The sequence below is a fragment of the Pelmatolapia mariae genome, linkage group LG16_19 (genome assembly GCF_036321145.2).
Source record: "Pelmatolapia mariae isolate MD_Pm_ZW linkage group LG16_19, Pm_UMD_F_2, whole genome shotgun sequence".
Classification (NCBI taxonomy): Eukaryota; Metazoa; Chordata; class Actinopteri; order Cichliformes; family Cichlidae; genus Pelmatolapia; species Pelmatolapia mariae.
Genome location: NC_086241.1, coordinates 48,554,472 through 48,570,101, shown reverse-complemented (window position 1 = coordinate 48,570,101; position 15,630 = coordinate 48,554,472). Strand labels below are relative to the sequence as shown.

The 15,630-nt window shown below is 41.5% G+C and overlaps 2 protein-coding genes across 2 annotated transcripts; both read left to right on the top strand.

Annotated features, from left to right (window-relative positions):
- The first annotated feature begins 2,444 nt into the window (after positions 1-2,444).
- On the top strand, positions 2,445-9,689 carry LOC134645917 (delta-like protein 4). The gene is made up of 11 exons (XM_063499545.1): positions 2,445-2,873; positions 2,954-3,205; positions 3,674-3,731; positions 4,296-4,559; positions 5,353-5,413; positions 5,636-5,766; positions 5,900-6,069; positions 6,329-6,548; positions 6,641-7,382; positions 7,464-7,572; positions 7,674-9,689. Exons 1-11 carry the CDS (start codon positions 2,820-2,822, stop codon positions 7,677-7,679), a joined length of 2,067 nt encoding a protein of 688 aa, XP_063355615.1. The 5' UTR covers positions 2,445-2,819; the 3' UTR covers positions 7,680-9,689.
- Positions 9,690-9,917: 228 nt separating this feature from the next.
- On the top strand, positions 9,918-12,101 carry LOC134645226 (glutathione-specific gamma-glutamylcyclotransferase 1-like). The gene is made up of 3 exons (XM_063498578.1): positions 9,918-10,342; positions 10,512-10,547; positions 11,303-12,101. The coding sequence occupies exons 1-3, from the start codon at positions 10,172-10,174 to the stop codon at positions 11,717-11,719; spliced, it is 624 nt and encodes a 207-aa protein (XP_063354648.1). The 5' UTR covers positions 9,918-10,171; the 3' UTR covers positions 11,720-12,101.
- Positions 12,102-15,630: the final 3,529 nt, after the last annotated feature.

Here is a 15,630-nt window from a genome sequence, read left to right as displayed (position 1 = left end):
TACTAGATTGTTGATACTACTGGAACAATTACCAAGACCGTGGTATAATGAGACAAAATAATGTAATGAAAAGAAAAAAAAATGCTTCCAACTGGATCTAAAACTGACACATTACCCCACTAAGCTTAATGTTTTCATATCATTCAAGTGAATTTCCACTTAGGTATAAGGTTTATTGTCCAGTGCAAATTTACAGTAAATACTTAGTGACATTTAGCGAATGAAAAATTAATTTAAGAAAGTCTTTGATCCCTGTTAACTTCATGAGGGACACAATAGGCTCGATGTGTTTTGTAAATAACAAGTACAACAGTGTATTGACAGTGGCCACATACTTTTGAGTAAGCATGCTCCGACTCATATCCTCACACGTATTTAATAAAAACAAACAAACAAGCAAACCTCCTCTATAAACCTACAAACAGTGCACACCTGATTGGATGGCCGGCCTCTTAAAATCTATAACGTATGAGCAAGGTTTCCTGGGACAAAATGAATAAATAATTGAGATTTCCAATGATCTAAACAATTGCATCAAGCAGTTTCTCACCAATAGCAGCTTGCCAATAAGTCCAAAATGAGTCAGCAGCCGCTTTCATATCTCTTCATTTTCCAGTCAAAATGTTATTTTTAGGATTTGGATGCCAGCTGAATATATACATAGAACAATCACGAGTCGGCTTTACAAAATACTGTCACAAAGAAAAATGATGTCCCAGGCAAGGCCGCAGATGAAACTGCGGTGGGCCGATGTCTGTTTCCATGGCCGTGTTTATTCTAGAGCAGCACAGCAGAAAAGACTCTGTTATACTATTGTTTGCATTGGCCAGGAGTAAATAACTCATAGAGCTAAGGACTAAAATGTCCCTATTAATCGAGGTCAGGGTTTCTCCCCATTTAGATAATAGTAACAATAATAATATAACGACAGTGATAAAATCACAATTTGTAAATATTAACAAAGTCTGGTGAGTGCATCACCCCAAAGGCGCTTCTCCGTATTTCAACCAAGCCAGCGTTTTCACTCGCGTTGCACCAAGACGTTCCAATTCAAGCATCGCTGCTTGTTTAGCACAGTCCAATTACTTTACAAGGAATTGAAACCTGAGCTGCACTTGAGAAACCTTAGCCAGACTCCATCAAATATTAAAGTGTACGGGTGTTTTGATGTGTATGAAGGGAAGGCAGGCACACCATTACACATGTCTTAAGAGATTGATGAGGCTCTAGAGTCTGTGGAAGCCATATATACCAGCGAGATGCCCTGTAGATAAGCAAATTTGGGTCCTTTTTGACACAAAGCAGAGCAAGAGTGCATGGTTTAAAGCAGGCACTGTATGAGGCTGCACTGATGCACCACTGCAGGATCTGTGTGATTCAGTCAATGGTGGGAACGCCAAATGCTTCAATACAGGAGAAGTATGAGATGTCTGGGTCTATTACTCACACTCCTCCAAACTCAATAGTCCATTGTCTCTGCCCAAAAGTGGAACCTCAAACCTATAAGTCAAAGGTGGGGGGGGTAGAGATGATGTCATCTCTGCAGGAGAGCCGTTCAGCCACACACCTTCATGGCCAGGGAACGGTTACTAAATCCTGTTCCCTCACTGTAAATCCTCCCAGACAAGTTGGCCTGCTGCAGGGGTGATAAAGGTAACAATGCCTGCGCTCAGCGTGAGTTTTCATGAGATAAAATTGCATATGGCGTGTGAATTTATTTGCTCTGCCGCCTTCATATACTGCTTTGAGTTCATTTTTCTTTTCCCTCTTGGAACAATTATGCACACACTTGAAAGAAGAAGACTGTTTTTCAGCTGCCATGTGGATGTTAGTTCAACAAACAGTGCTCAGCTAGAGTACAATCTCAGCTTTGTGTTTGTCCACACATAAGCGTTTCACATGATAACTGCCCATTTATAGAAATGGACTTAATATTATACTTTATATGAGGGTCTTGGTCTCAAAAATCGTGGGTTCCTCACCTGATTTATGAGTGACACCACTTGTTTAAAATTTAAATCCATTTAGGGGAGGGCTGTATCCTGCTCCATCTTCTAAAATAAACACTGGGGAAAAGAAAGAGACACAATCAGTGACCCCTGAAGACAGCAACAGTGAAATTCTGGATGCCTGAAAGCTTCATCTATATTAACACTATGAAACACCGTATTTCAACCCCCCCAAGAAAAACCCCCAACAAACTACTGTTTCATTTTAGTTTACGCATAAACAGCGTATGAATCGCTTATTTTAAACAACAAACTCCTCTAAAAATCATTATACATGTTAATGACACTCCATGTGTGAGAGAGAAAGAGAGAGACACACACCAAAAAAAAAAAAGTGGAGAGGGGAGTGGGCGGTGTTTACCCACTGACATTGTCTGTAACGGCGTATAAAAACTGAGGAGGGACGTCAAGCATCCTTCACTGGGAGTCACTATGCGCTGATGCTCCGCCACATGCCCGCATCACTGTTGGCAAAACAAGGCTCACATCAGCACAGCAAACTCAAACAACAGCTAACCGGCACGATGGATGGGCAACATAAAGACCGCAGAATGAGTCACTTGTGGATATTGACGTTACTGATATTTGTCTAACCTCAAGCACACGGATAACTCGGTCTTTTCCCAACTTCTTCTTCTGGATACTGATTGTGGAGCTGGATCTTGTCCTACAGGCTTTGGAGGAAAAGAAAAGAAAAGGATTCTATTTATTCTGATCACTTTATTTTATCATCACTGCAGTTTTGGAATAGGAGCGTCTTTTTGTGGGAGGACAAACTGTTTTTTAAGGATACGCACATAAAACTAAAGGATGGCCGTTTGGTTCACATCTGTCCTCGCAATAGTTATTACAGTATCTACTCAGGTATTTTTGTTTTTTAAATCTTTGCGTTTATATTTTGGGAAAAATGTCTTTCTCTGTGCTCACTCTTTATTTCCTTCTAGGTTTTCGGAACGGGTGTGTTCGAGATAGAGCTGAATCATTTTCAGAACACGAAAGGTTTGCTGGCAAACGGGCTTAGCTGCGACATGAGTGGCTGCAGGACTTATTTCAAGGTTTGTTTGAAGAACTTCCAGAAGGAGGTGTCACCTGGAAACTGCATATTTGGCAACGCCAGCACACCTATTCTGGGCACCGACTCCTTCAGCATCCGGCCGGACGCCAGGCTACGCCTGCCGCTCAACTTCACCTGGCCGGTAAGAGCACCTGTCCTGTCGGGCGCACTCGTTTGACGCTTTTACGCAGAAACCAAACCAAATCTACACCGCGCGTTTAAAAATGCGCTCTTCACAGCTGATAAGTGCTGAAAAATGCTTCTGCCAAACAACACTCTGAAATATATTTTGCATATAGTACTTAGCTTTTGTCACACCAATTAAATGCAACGTTTTTGTGCCATTTAAACTACGCTTAAGGGTCAGAGGACTTGTTTTATCCTTTGCCTAAAACTGAGTCTGCGTTCAACTATGTGAACTCATGTAGGACACAATCCAGTCCCTATTGCATGGATCATTTGAATTAAGTGCAGCTGCTTTCTTTTATATATATGTAAAGTGTTGTGCCCCTTTACAGGACCCCAAACCCCTGTTTCATCCAAACAAAGCTAAAGATATGAGATCTTCAGGTTGTTTTGTGACCATTGTTTCCGTCATTTGTCCCCACAGGGTGCTTTCTCCTTAGTTATTGAAGCCTGGTATTCTCCTGCAGCGGAGCAGCCCGGAGGTGAGGAGATGCTTATTGGGTTTTCGCCACTAGAGGGAGGCATTGTGGGTGTAACTTGCTTTACTTGTTACTGAAAAGTCCGCTTTTATCAGAAACGTGATGAACGTATGAAGCGCTGGCAAACGCATCTGGCGTTTCAGCGTCATGGGTTCGTGTTTGTTAGGATGTCATGAGTCACACGACAATCCTTTGCAATCAAATCTCGCCAAACACAATCGTACTTCCCTTGGTTTATTTTTGGCAGGCATGGGAAAGTGTACATCGCCTAAGTGAGAATTTGAAGCCTTGCCAAAAGTCCCATGACAGCCTTTTCCTGGATTTTACACCTTTATTCTTTTTTCTTTTTTTTTAATCTCTGTGAACGGGGCGCATAATGGCGATAAGTGACGGCAAGGGGAATTTGAGGAGGCCTTTTAAGTATGCCTCTTAAATTGTGTATCGTGTTAAAATTTATAATTGTTAGATGTATTAACGTCATAGAGCAGCCTAAATTTTAAACAGTCCCTCATGTGACCCAGTTTGTGACCTAAATAGGATTAAATGTTTTTTCTGTTTTATTCACAGATACCACCAACCCCGAATTTTTGATTAGCTTTTTTACCATCCAAAGGCAGTTGGGAATAGGGCGTGAGTGGTCCAAGGATGTGCTCAGCGGGAGGCAGACGGAGCTACGGTACTCATACCGGTTCATCTGCAATGAAAATTACTACGGGGCCACTTGTTCCAAAAGATGCGCTCCAAGAGACGACCGTTTTGGCCACTTCACCTGCAAGCCTGATGGGGAAAAAGCCTGTCTGCCGGGATGGAGGGGAGAATACTGCCAAGAACGTAAGCAAGAGTGAAGACACCATATGGGCACTTTTCTTTGTTTGTATAAAAGGTCATGAGTCAGATTTCAGGAAGGCTGCTTGCGCATTAGTCCTAAAGGGAGCAAAAAACACAGGCTATTAACAGCTTTATATTAGGTAGTTACAAAGGAAGATAAGGGAGGTTCTGTACGTTTATTTTTCTCTCAATCCTTCCAATTTTTCTTTTTCTTGACTTCATTTGGCCCATATTAAATGACCTGTTAAGCCACATGATCACAGGTGTGCGTGTGACGCGAGGAAGCAGGGCACAATTTGCGCACAAATGAGGTTCAGGTGAAATCTGACGACAGCCAACCTGATGCTGCTTTCTTTCTGGGCGCGTGCGATTTAATCCAGGGCGGTGGTCGCTCGGCAGCACGCGTCAGGGTTAATCGCGGCATTATCGCCCGCCACGCGCCACTAAATTGCAGGCCCTATTGTGGAGGCGGTGTGGGGCGGCAGCTGCACACGGGGCTCGAACAGTGCGCCCGTAACAATGGGGCAGCTGTCCTGCTTTTTTTCCCCCTTTTCTTTCTTTTTTTTTAGAGCAAACATCTGCTCCGCTCTAACCAACAGTGCAAAAAATAAATTAATTAAAAATTAAAAATCACGCAAAATCAATGTGCCTCGCGACACTCAACAGGAAATCGTTTTTTATTGATACACCAGCGAGTAAAATAAATAAATAAATGCTGTTTTAATAATTGCCTAATAAGTTAATAACACTAATTTACCCCCCCCCCCCCCCCCCCCCCACCCCCCCTCTCTCTCAGCAATCTGTCTTGAAGGCTGCAATGAAAGGAACGGAAACTGCACATTACCTGGAGAGTGCAAGTGAGTATTCACTTTGGTTTGCTGTCCCTCCACAATTAGCCAACGAAAAGGGTAAATAAAAGTCAACCCTACTCATGGGAGATATAAAGAATTCAATAAGTAAAAAGGGACCTTTTTTCACTATTGTTCCCCTTTTGTCAGGCTTGTTGTAGCTCTTGTATGTGAGTGAGCAGATGAAAGTTGATTTGTGTGTGATCCAGCTATTATATTTTGTGTGAACAGATGCAGACAGGGCTGGCAGGGTCTCTTTTGTGATGTGTGTAAACTCCATCCGTCCTGTAAACACGGTACCTGTAAAGAGGCTTGGCAGTGCAATTGCAAAGAAGGCTGGGGGGGCATCTTCTGTGACCAAGGTGAGTGAATTAGAAAGCGACTCCAGACGTCTTTGTCTCAAAGGATAATGCAAAAAGCGGAAAATAAGTGGCTCATTTGATGCAATCCCTCCTTTTGGTTCCAGTAGTCACGTTTCCTCCTGTTTGTTTACAGACCTGAACTACTGCACCCACCATAAACCCTGCGCAAACGGGGCCACGTGCTTGAACACAGGCCAGGGCAGCTACACCTGCACCTGCCTGCCAGGCTTCACCGGGGTTAACTGCGACTCGGAGGTCAGGGAATGTGACAGGCAGACCTGCCACAACGGAGGTCGCTGCCTGGTGAGTCCGGAAGTCTCTCTCTCTCCTTTCCCACAACACAGGCTTTCCTGTTTTTGTTTTTGCCTCCGTCTATCTGCTAGTCCAGGAGGATGCTATCGATTGTCAAGTCAGTGGATGACCCAGTTCACAGACGATGTACTGTAAATAGAATCTGGTCTAAGGATAATGGGGTTTGTTGGGGCAGTCGTGAACAGGATGTGATAAAAAACATCTGACACGGAGGGTTTTTTTGATAAACTTTATATCTTTTCTCCTGCAGGACTCTGAGGATGGGTATAAGTGTGAGTGTCCGCAGGGATTCGAAGGACAACACTGTGAACACAGGGTGCTCACTTGTGCAGACAAACCATGCTTCCAAGGTGGCACATGCCAAGAGAGGGATAATGGCCGTAGTTACACATGCGAGTGTCCACCAGGATACACTGGACTTAACTGTGAGAAGAAAGTGGACAAATGTACCTCACTGCAATGCACCAATGGTAAGACACCAGATGCACATCACTGCAAAAGCATGTATGGTGCTGTAATTCTACATCAGCAGTAATCAATAATGATGGTGTTTTTTGCACAGGTGGACACTGCGTGGTCCGCGGTAACCTCCGAGTGTGCAGCTGTCGCTCAGGTTTCAAGGGACTGCGCTGCGAGATCAACGTCAACGAGTGCGCCTCAAACCCCTGCGCAAACGGCTCCACCTGCATAGATCGCATCAACGACTACACCTGCACCTGTCCCCTAGGGTATACAGGCCGCCACTGCGACAAGCCCACAGACCACTGTGCTTCTCAACCCTGCCTCAATGGAGGGACTTGCACCACAGGAGCCAAAGGCCAGTCCACCTGCATCTGCCCGGCCCATTACAGCGGCCCTCAGTGCCAGTTCAACAGTGAGCATCAAGCCAACACCCCCAGCCCGACAATAAGCTGGGAGTCCAGTGAAAAGCAAAAGTTGGTAGCCATCGTTTTGGGTGTGGGCATAGTGGCTGTTCTGTTGCTTTTGTGCATGGCAGTGGCAGTGATGGGGCACATCAAGAAGCAGAAGGATAAGGAGCAGGACTCGGACACCATGAACAACCTCTCCAAGGTTGACCTTCAGAAGGAGAACCTCATCTCTACTCTAGAGCTCAAGAACACCAATAAAAAGTTTGAATTGGAGGTGGACTGTCCCAGGGAAAAGTCTAATCACAAATACATCAACCACTATCACCTGGACTATAAACCCTCCGCGAGGTACAAGGATGAACTGTCCCTTGTGGACAAAGATGAAAACTGTGAAAAGTCAATAGAAGACACGAAACATTTAAGTAGAATGTACAGGTAGGTGGATGAGAAGAGATGCATGTGTTGACTTATACCACTGTTTTTGTGCCGTGTGCCTGACATGTTGTGTCTTTACAGTGAGAGACCAGAGTGTAGAATATCTACAATAAGTTCTTCTGGAGATTCAATGTACCAGTCTGTCTTCGTAATAGCAGAAGAGAAAAATGAATGCATCATTGCAACTGAGGTAAATCTATTTACTTGTTCCAGCCCTTTAATAACTGGTCATTTAGATCTTGCGCATGTTGCTGTGATTGTCACTAAATGTTTGGACTCCGTCTCTTTCAGGTATAATAAATTGAATATATTATTCATCGTCAACATTGGATTTCTTGTGGACTGTTTACAAGTGTGGAAAGACTGGGATTTATTTAAACGCAAGTTGCTGCTCTTGAAAACTTGATAACTGGATAGAGCTTGTGTGCTCTCTGAATGCAATAGAAGTAAAGCTACTAATCTATGTGCGAATGTAAAGACTGGGATTTCTTTTTTAAAAAAGGGAAATAATGAGCTAATCAGGCTTGCTCTCGCAGCCTCGTCCGCTCTGTTCAAGTTCCTCCGAGGGCAACGGGCCAAGATGCGTGTGCCCGCATGCTGATTGGAAGAAGTGGGCTATCCCGATGGACGCTTTCCATCTTATTGCAGTAATCGGCAATCAAACAAATCAACTCACCGCCAACGGGAATGTGGATGGAGCCAGCTTTTTTTCCATTTCATCTGACCTGCGACGCGCTATGCAAACAAAAACCAGCATTGTGCTAAAGAAGAAAAGAAAAAGGGACTGAAAAAAGAAAACTACTGAAAACGGTTCATTTTTGAGAGATGTTTAGGATTATCGTTTGAAAATTCAATCCGTTTTATAAAGAATGTATTCAGCCTTGCTCACAAAGCCTTATACCCCCTTTTTAAAGGGAATTGTTGTGCCCTGCTTATCTTGATTTCTTTGCACAACCCCATGGAGGTAACAGTGAAAGATCAAATGATGCAATATGCTAAAGCGCCGTGCAGGGAAAACTCATGATAAGGCCTTGTTTTACTTTATGCAAAATCCCCCTTAAATAAAGACAAAGAAATACATGTTGTGACTATCGTACCGAGAACGCCTTCAATGGAAATTACTGAATCAATAATGTTATTTTGTAAGATTAGTATTTCATTAGTAATTTAAGTATATGAAGCACTGATTTTTCTCTTTCTATGTTTTATAAGATTATTTTGTATATAGTGTATATTTATATGTTGAGATTAGAAGTATGACTTGTACATCTGTTTTTAAGTTGATGCCTCACAAAGGTGAATATATTTTTAAAGTGGTTTTTTTTCTGGTGTTTTTATTGTATTGTTATTATTTTTGCTATGAAAAGAAACAAGAACTACATATCTGGTACACTGTTTGTTTGTCGGTCTTCGTCGGTTGAGTGTCCATCTGGTCAAATAGAGATCCTAAATTAAATGTTGGAATCAACTAGAAGCTTTATTTGTGTCGCCTGGTGTGAAAGTGACTTCATTGTCTATAGATGCAGTAATATTTGGCCTGGTAGCTTCTTCTGATGATACTATGTCTATGAGATCTGTGTCTGCGTGATATGAAATCATTGTGCTAGCAATCATTCAGTGGGCAGCATTGTAATTGGCAGGAAATGTAAGAAAATACTCAAACAAAAAGATATATATATATATATTTAAAAGTCTGTATGTCATAATAAAGAGTCCTTGTTGTCTTTTCTGCTTAAATGGATCTTGGAACTGCTGCATCTCTTGATATCTGCGTCTATAATGATCAATAATTGATTCTTGTAGCTGACTGAAAGGTGAAAGGTGTGAGAAACACAGCAAAACTAGTGCGCGGAGAAAATCTATATGTCCTCGAACTAATGGAGCATGATCACAGCAAACAAAGGGCCCCACAGCCAAGGCTCCATGATGCACACAGGGACTAATAACAATTGCACCGTCTCTTTGGAGATCTAACACTTTACTTACTTAACCCAGCCTTCAGCCAATATCAAAGCACCAGGCTGATGTTTCTCTCAAGTAAAGAGCCATGTCTTTCACAACCACCTGGTGGCAGTAGGTTTTATGTGAAGTAACAAGAAAGTAGTTCTCTCCTTTCTTAACCCATCAAATATCATCCTCGCCGACTTACAGAGGACAAACTGATCTCAGTTATCAGCCACTGCGGTGTTAAGCTCGTCTATAGAGAACACAGACACCTAATGAGCTTAAGAGAGCACAGATATAACAGTCCCGGCTATTTATAGGTAATGCGATTACCTCTGCACTATGAGTTTGACCCTATGCTGTATATTGAAAGTGCTCATAAAGATTAATATGTTAGAAACAAAGACAGTTTCTTTCTTCTTCTCTTTAAAATATATCTGCTTATTCTTCTTATGTCCCTGCCCCGGGTGCTTGCGTGTTCTCATACGCAACGACTCAAAACTTAGGCGAGGCGTCGCCACAAATGAGCCCCGCCCCTTCTATTTAATTGGCCAAGGTCGTGTCTCTCTGACGTACTTTGATCAACAAATACACGTGTGTGCACGTCGGTATACTAAGGAGGAATGGGCAGTATTTGCACATTTTGATGACACTGACTAATTACTGATGCCTCGCTTCATTGTGACGTGAAAGATGGTTCCTCCTTTCAGCGCTTTATTTATCTATATATCTATATATAGGAGCAGCCCGATGTATGAGACTCTATAAGGTCGACTGGAAATAACATCGAGCAGCTACTTGTGGACTTTTTTTTTTCTTTTCCCAAACGAAGTTAAGTGCCTACAATGAAACCTCAGGACATTATAAAGGAAAAGAGCAGCCTGTGGATATTTGGCTATGGCTCCCTAGTGTGGAAACCCGATTTTGAATACAAGAGAAGAAAAATAGGGTACATTAGAGGATACAAGAGACGGTTCTGGCACGGAGATGACTTCCATCGAGGGGACAAGGAAAAGGTGAGATTTGCAGCCACACCTGGAACACAAGTATTTCCTGCTGATTCTGATCGCTTCAGGAGTTCGCTCGTGCATTTTTAGATGTAGGCTACAGTATGTTGCTGTGAAGTATGAAGCATTTTCTTGTTGGTTGTTGAGTTCTCACTGTCGGTGTCCTTGCTCTCTACAGCCAGCCAGAGTTGTCACACTAATAGCAGATGAGGAGGTGAGTGAACCACTTAAATATTGAATGTGTAAGTAAAGCAGTGGATTCAGAAGTTCTGTAATCCTTAGAAAGTAAAACTAAAACTAGGTTTGGAAAAAGACTTTAAAAGGAACTAAAATCAGATGTGTGAAGTTAAAAATATCTTCTTCTTCTTTTTTTTCAATGTCAGCACTACAAGCCCGATGAGGCTGTGTTGTTTACTCAGACTGGAATGTATGACTGTGAGTCACTGGCCTTCTCAGATGTATTGCAATACACGTGACAAATAAAAACAAATAACAAGTAATAACTCTGCTCCTACCACTAAGAGCCCAGAAAATAATTAGCTAACCGGCCAATCACACTAAAAGAACCACTTTGCTATTTTAAACTTTCCACCTTTCTGATTATGAGTTTTTGTGTGATGTGTTGCAATAAACTGTAACTGTGGCATGATAAACAGGGAAAAATGTTAAACCCATTATTTACTGGTTGTCTACTGTTTGTTCTACAGTTTAATGTTCTAATTTCTATTAAATTCTGGCACTGGGTCAAGCAAAACCTGGACTTTAAATAATATTCTATAGGCTCAATCAATGTTGTTTGACAAACCAAAACACTGTAGTTTTATTTTTAGGTTTTTCTCTCTGTATATGTTCACAAAGTCAAGTTTAAACCTGCCTGACTTAGTGTCAAAACATCCATTGCTTTTGCTTTGAATTTAGGCCAAGTGTTGCAAACTAGTGTGTCAACCTCCACCTGTTTGTACTCTGCAGGCTTGCACGTGGGGCGTGGCCTATGAAGTGACTGAGTGCCAGGTCGAAGCGTCTCTTCAGTATTTAAACATGAGAGAGGTTGTCCTGGGCGGGTACATAACAGAGATGGTGGAATTCATGCCTAAAGAGGGTCACGGTTCAGTGTTGTCCCTTGTTTACATCGCCACACCTGACAACCCCATCTACCTTGGGCCGGCCTCGGACGTGGAGATTGCCGCCCAGATTGCCATCTGCAGAGGCAACACCGGCCACAACATTGAGTACCTGGTCCGCCTTGCAGAATTTATGAGGCACCACTGTCCGGAGGTGGAGGATGAGCACCTTTTCTCTATCGAGACAGCTGTTTTGAACATTTTCAGCAACTGCAGAGAGCTCAAATCCAACGACAGGAAATCCCTGCTGCTGGAAGTTATATAAAAAACTGCACACAGAGTAAACTCCACTTTTTATGAAAATAATTTTCATTTTGGTGGAAAAAGAAATGAAGTCTTGGTAAATATTTCAAGGGTAAATGGTGCTTAAAAAGGAAATACTTTATTTGGTTTCAACTAAAAGGGAGAAAACTATCTCTTGTCACTCGGAAATCTATGACATTCTCATCTCATCTCATTTTTCATCTGTGATCACAGACACTTTAATATACAGGCGATTCTCATTGTATTTCATATTGCACACAAAAATCAGCACATCATGTTTTTAAGATTCCACACTTTCCACAGAGAAGGTCGGACCTTTTTATGATATGTTATGATATTGTAACCTTGTTAATATTATGCAATGTTAATGCACATTTTTTTAAATAAAGTTTTTGAATAAAAACATACAAATCTGTATGAGAAAATTGTGTTCGGGATTTCCTTCCCTGTTTATCTAGTCTCATATACATCTCTTATATTTTGTCCGTGCATACAGACCCTCCTGATTCATATTCCCACATCATATCGCCAAAGAAAGCCGCCTCTGGCATTGTGAAATTGCTGACTTTTCCTCAGAGAGCTGTTAAAAGCATGGGCCAAGAATCTTTAAGACACTCTTTTATGAATTTATATTAAATTGGATGTAAGAAACTTCAAAGCCTCTCTATGCAGGTTCTTGTGACTTATAGAATGCTTTAAAACTATTTTCCTTGCTGCTCCCAGTTTTATACCTCTTAAATTGTTCCAAGCACAGTGGTTGGTCCAGCTTTAAAGAGTCATTTTTGTAATTCAAGGCATTCCTCAAACACACAAAATGCATTAGCATCTCATTTTGTAAAACCTCATAAAGTCTTTTAACTGTCGTTAAGAAAACTGACGGTGAAAAATAGCAAAATACTGATAACATGGTGCAATGTTCAGTGGTGTTGGCGTTGGGAATAATCTGTTTACCAGAGTGCACATAAGCTATTATAGAGGACCCACACCATGGAAGATTGCCAAGTCTTACAGTATAGAGGGAGCGTTAGGGGCTCTGCGGGCAGGTGGGGTGCAGATAGGGTTTCTTTCCCTGTCTGGGCTCCTTCTTCCATGGATAAACAAGCCACAGTTCTGTGGTACTGCTCTGCTTTCCTAGAACTCAGCCCCAAACTAGGTCAAAGGTTTAGAGCCATGAAAACAGCGGAGCAAAGAGATCTCACATGCACAAAACATGTAAAACAGACACAGCAGAATATCCTCTCAAGTAGAAAGATCTGTAGAGCTCATTACATAACTCTGTTCTCAGAGATAAAGGTTTCAGTGAAAGTCCATTTCTGTCAATACAAGTGCAAGCTCTCCCTCGGACAAATTACTGAACCGTAAATTATGTTTTCCAAGTGCCAAAAAAGGTACATAGCAAAGCAGTAAAGGCTGCATATTTTCACAGTTTGCTCAAGACTTTTAAGGTGTCATATCAGCAGATAGTCAGAATTTAGTCCTACAGAAAAGGAGATTAGGTACAAATAATAATAATGAATAAGTATTCAACTTATAAATGAACATATTTAGTGTATTCTGACATATCTGATTCTGTATCTGTCTTATTACGGTCACACAGGATGAAGTTCTGGGTCCAAATCTTTGTGTGACATTTATTCTCACTGTGCTTGGTCTGTTTCTTTGGTCAGCCCAGGTTAATTGGCTGTAGGTGTAAATGTGAGATGGATAAACACTTTGAGTTTGTAAGACTAAAAAAGTATACATATGTACTCCACATATATCTGGTGTATGGACAAGTTTATAAATGCATAACGAGGAAAATATTATAAATAAGTGATTACCCCTGCACCCAGTATGCACTTTCTATTGTTGTTACTATGTTTAATTTTTCCAGCATTACATTAAAGAATAAAAGTGTTCCTCGAGATTCAGCGCTGGTCTCTGTAAGATACAAACCACTGTCCAAGGCACAATGATAGTACCTGAAAGAGCATCACCCAAATGATAAGCCGTGATATTGGGTTGACCATACAGTGGCCCAATATGATACTGTTTGCGGAAAAACAGTAAAGCAAAGCGAGCTATCAGTGTTGTCTGAGACGCGGCGTTTTCATTAAAACTAATGAGATCATCCAGATAAACGAGACAGAGCAATGAGTTTGTTAGTGGTTTTCTACACCACATGTGGTCACATGTGGTACACAGAAACCTGGTACTGTGCAGTCCTGGTACAAGCTGTTCGTGACAAAAATGTCAGATGACCCTGATGACTCAGAAAATATGAGTACTCGTTTCCCTTCAGTCCACACCCAACATGCTTTTCATTTTTACTATTCATGAGTTTACTAAAGAAAGAGACGCTAATTGAATCGAGAGTTTCTGTTTGCACAGCATTCAGTTTCTTCTTTTTTTGGTGAGATTTTATTCTTTTTCCAGTCTATTCTTCAACGTATAAACAAGGCTGGACCTCTGCTTCTTGGCATGTTAGGATTTGAAGACACTAATACCTGTTGGGTGCATCCTTCCCCAGCTGGCACAGCAGGCCTTTATCATAAAGTAAAGTTCTTTCATTCTTGAGTTTTTATTCATTTTTGTGCTTGGTTAGGTTTAAGCATCAAAACTACTTGGGAAAGTAGTTATTGTAGTATGTTGTAGGAGGGTTGTTTTCACACTTAAGCTAAGGAAAGAATGACACTGACATGCATCTGAGGTCTATTACAGGCTTTGGTCTAACGCTGGGTTGTACCTGATGAGTTTTTCCATGCATTTAATTACACAAACTCAAGACAGCCTGAGTCACACAAAGTCATCGGCAATCACACGCTGTGTGCTCAATCTAAAGTATAATTATGGGAGCTACGACAACTGGTAACAGATAACATTTAATGGACTGATAGCATTCAAAGCAGATGACTGCATGATTTACCGCTTACTGTGGCTATAACAATAAAGATAAGTCAGTCAATAAAACCTCTTTACCATACCAGTGTTTGACAAAGTGCAGAGGAAATGTGAGACCCAGGATCAATATTCTTAGGAGGTAATTCTTCACCAACATATGTGCAAACATCTCCATATGTCTGTCATTTTCCATTCTTTTTTTACACTTAATTGCATTGCTATTTAAGCCCACAGAATTTGTTCTATGAAGCTTTTTCTTTTAATAAGTAAATTAAAAAGTAAAGTGCATATTTTGTGCTCCATGTGCATTGTGAACCACAATTTTAGGAAATTATGTTGTTAAAAAAGATGCCCTAGTTGTAAAGAACATTGACAATAACACAAAGAGACTGAGGTCATGTGCTCAGCATGTTCAATCTGGTCTATCTACCACTACACAGAACAGTTGTCACATCCCTAAAAAAACATTGTTTCTTGTGTTTGGAGCCTCCACCTGCATGCTAATGTGTACTCAATCTGAACTCTGACTCTTGACCTTGGTTTGGTCAGTCAATGGCTGATGGTCATCTTGGAAATATGTTAAAGAGAAAGTGATTAGGCCACTAATGGAGTCCATCCACTTTAGAGCCCTTGCCCTCTTACACTGGATGGTCAGCTCTGTCTCCTGAGGGTCACCTCACCCCTCTATGAGAGGACCTAAGTGTTTTTTTGATTGGGAAGGCCACTTCATCACAAGAGGAAGACCATCTATTAATAAGACACAAATAATGTGATTGTGACTTGGCAAAAAAAATCCCTACATGACTTCTTTCAATTGTCTAATAGACGCAGAAGCTCGTACTTCACGTAGTAAGTGCATTATACGAAATATAAAGCTTTCAGGTTACTCAGATCAAAAGGGCGAATCTGACTTCTGGTTTGGGCCTGAGCTGCGTCTGATCTGGTTACATGTGGCAGAAGAGAAAGATCACAGTTGGTATTCATCCATCATTGTGCGGCAATCAACACAACTCATTCATTATCACTAGCAGT

Excerpts from the sequence above, each read along its gene's own strand:
- LOC134645917 (XM_063499545.1), top strand. The coding sequence starts at position 2,820 with ATGGCCGTTTGGTTCACATCTGTCCTCGCAATAGTTATTACAGTATCT. Across the intron at positions 5,767-5,899 it reads GGGCATCTTCTGTGACCAAG|ACCTGAACTACTGCACCCAC; the intron begins GTGAGTGAATTA and ends GTTTGTTTACAG. Across the intron at positions 6,549-6,640 it reads CTCACTGCAATGCACCAATG|GTGGACACTGCGTGGTCCGC; the intron begins GTAAGACACCAG and ends TTTTTTGCACAG.
- LOC134645226 (XM_063498578.1), top strand. The coding sequence starts at position 10,172 with ATGAAACCTCAGGACATTATAAAGGAAAAGAGCAGCCTGTGGATATTT. Across the intron at positions 10,343-10,511 it reads ATCGAGGGGACAAGGAAAAG|CCAGCCAGAGTTGTCACACT; the intron begins GTGAGATTTGCA and ends TGCTCTCTACAG. Across the intron at positions 10,548-11,302 it reads CACTAATAGCAGATGAGGAG|GCTTGCACGTGGGGCGTGGC; the intron begins GTGAGTGAACCA and ends TGTACTCTGCAG.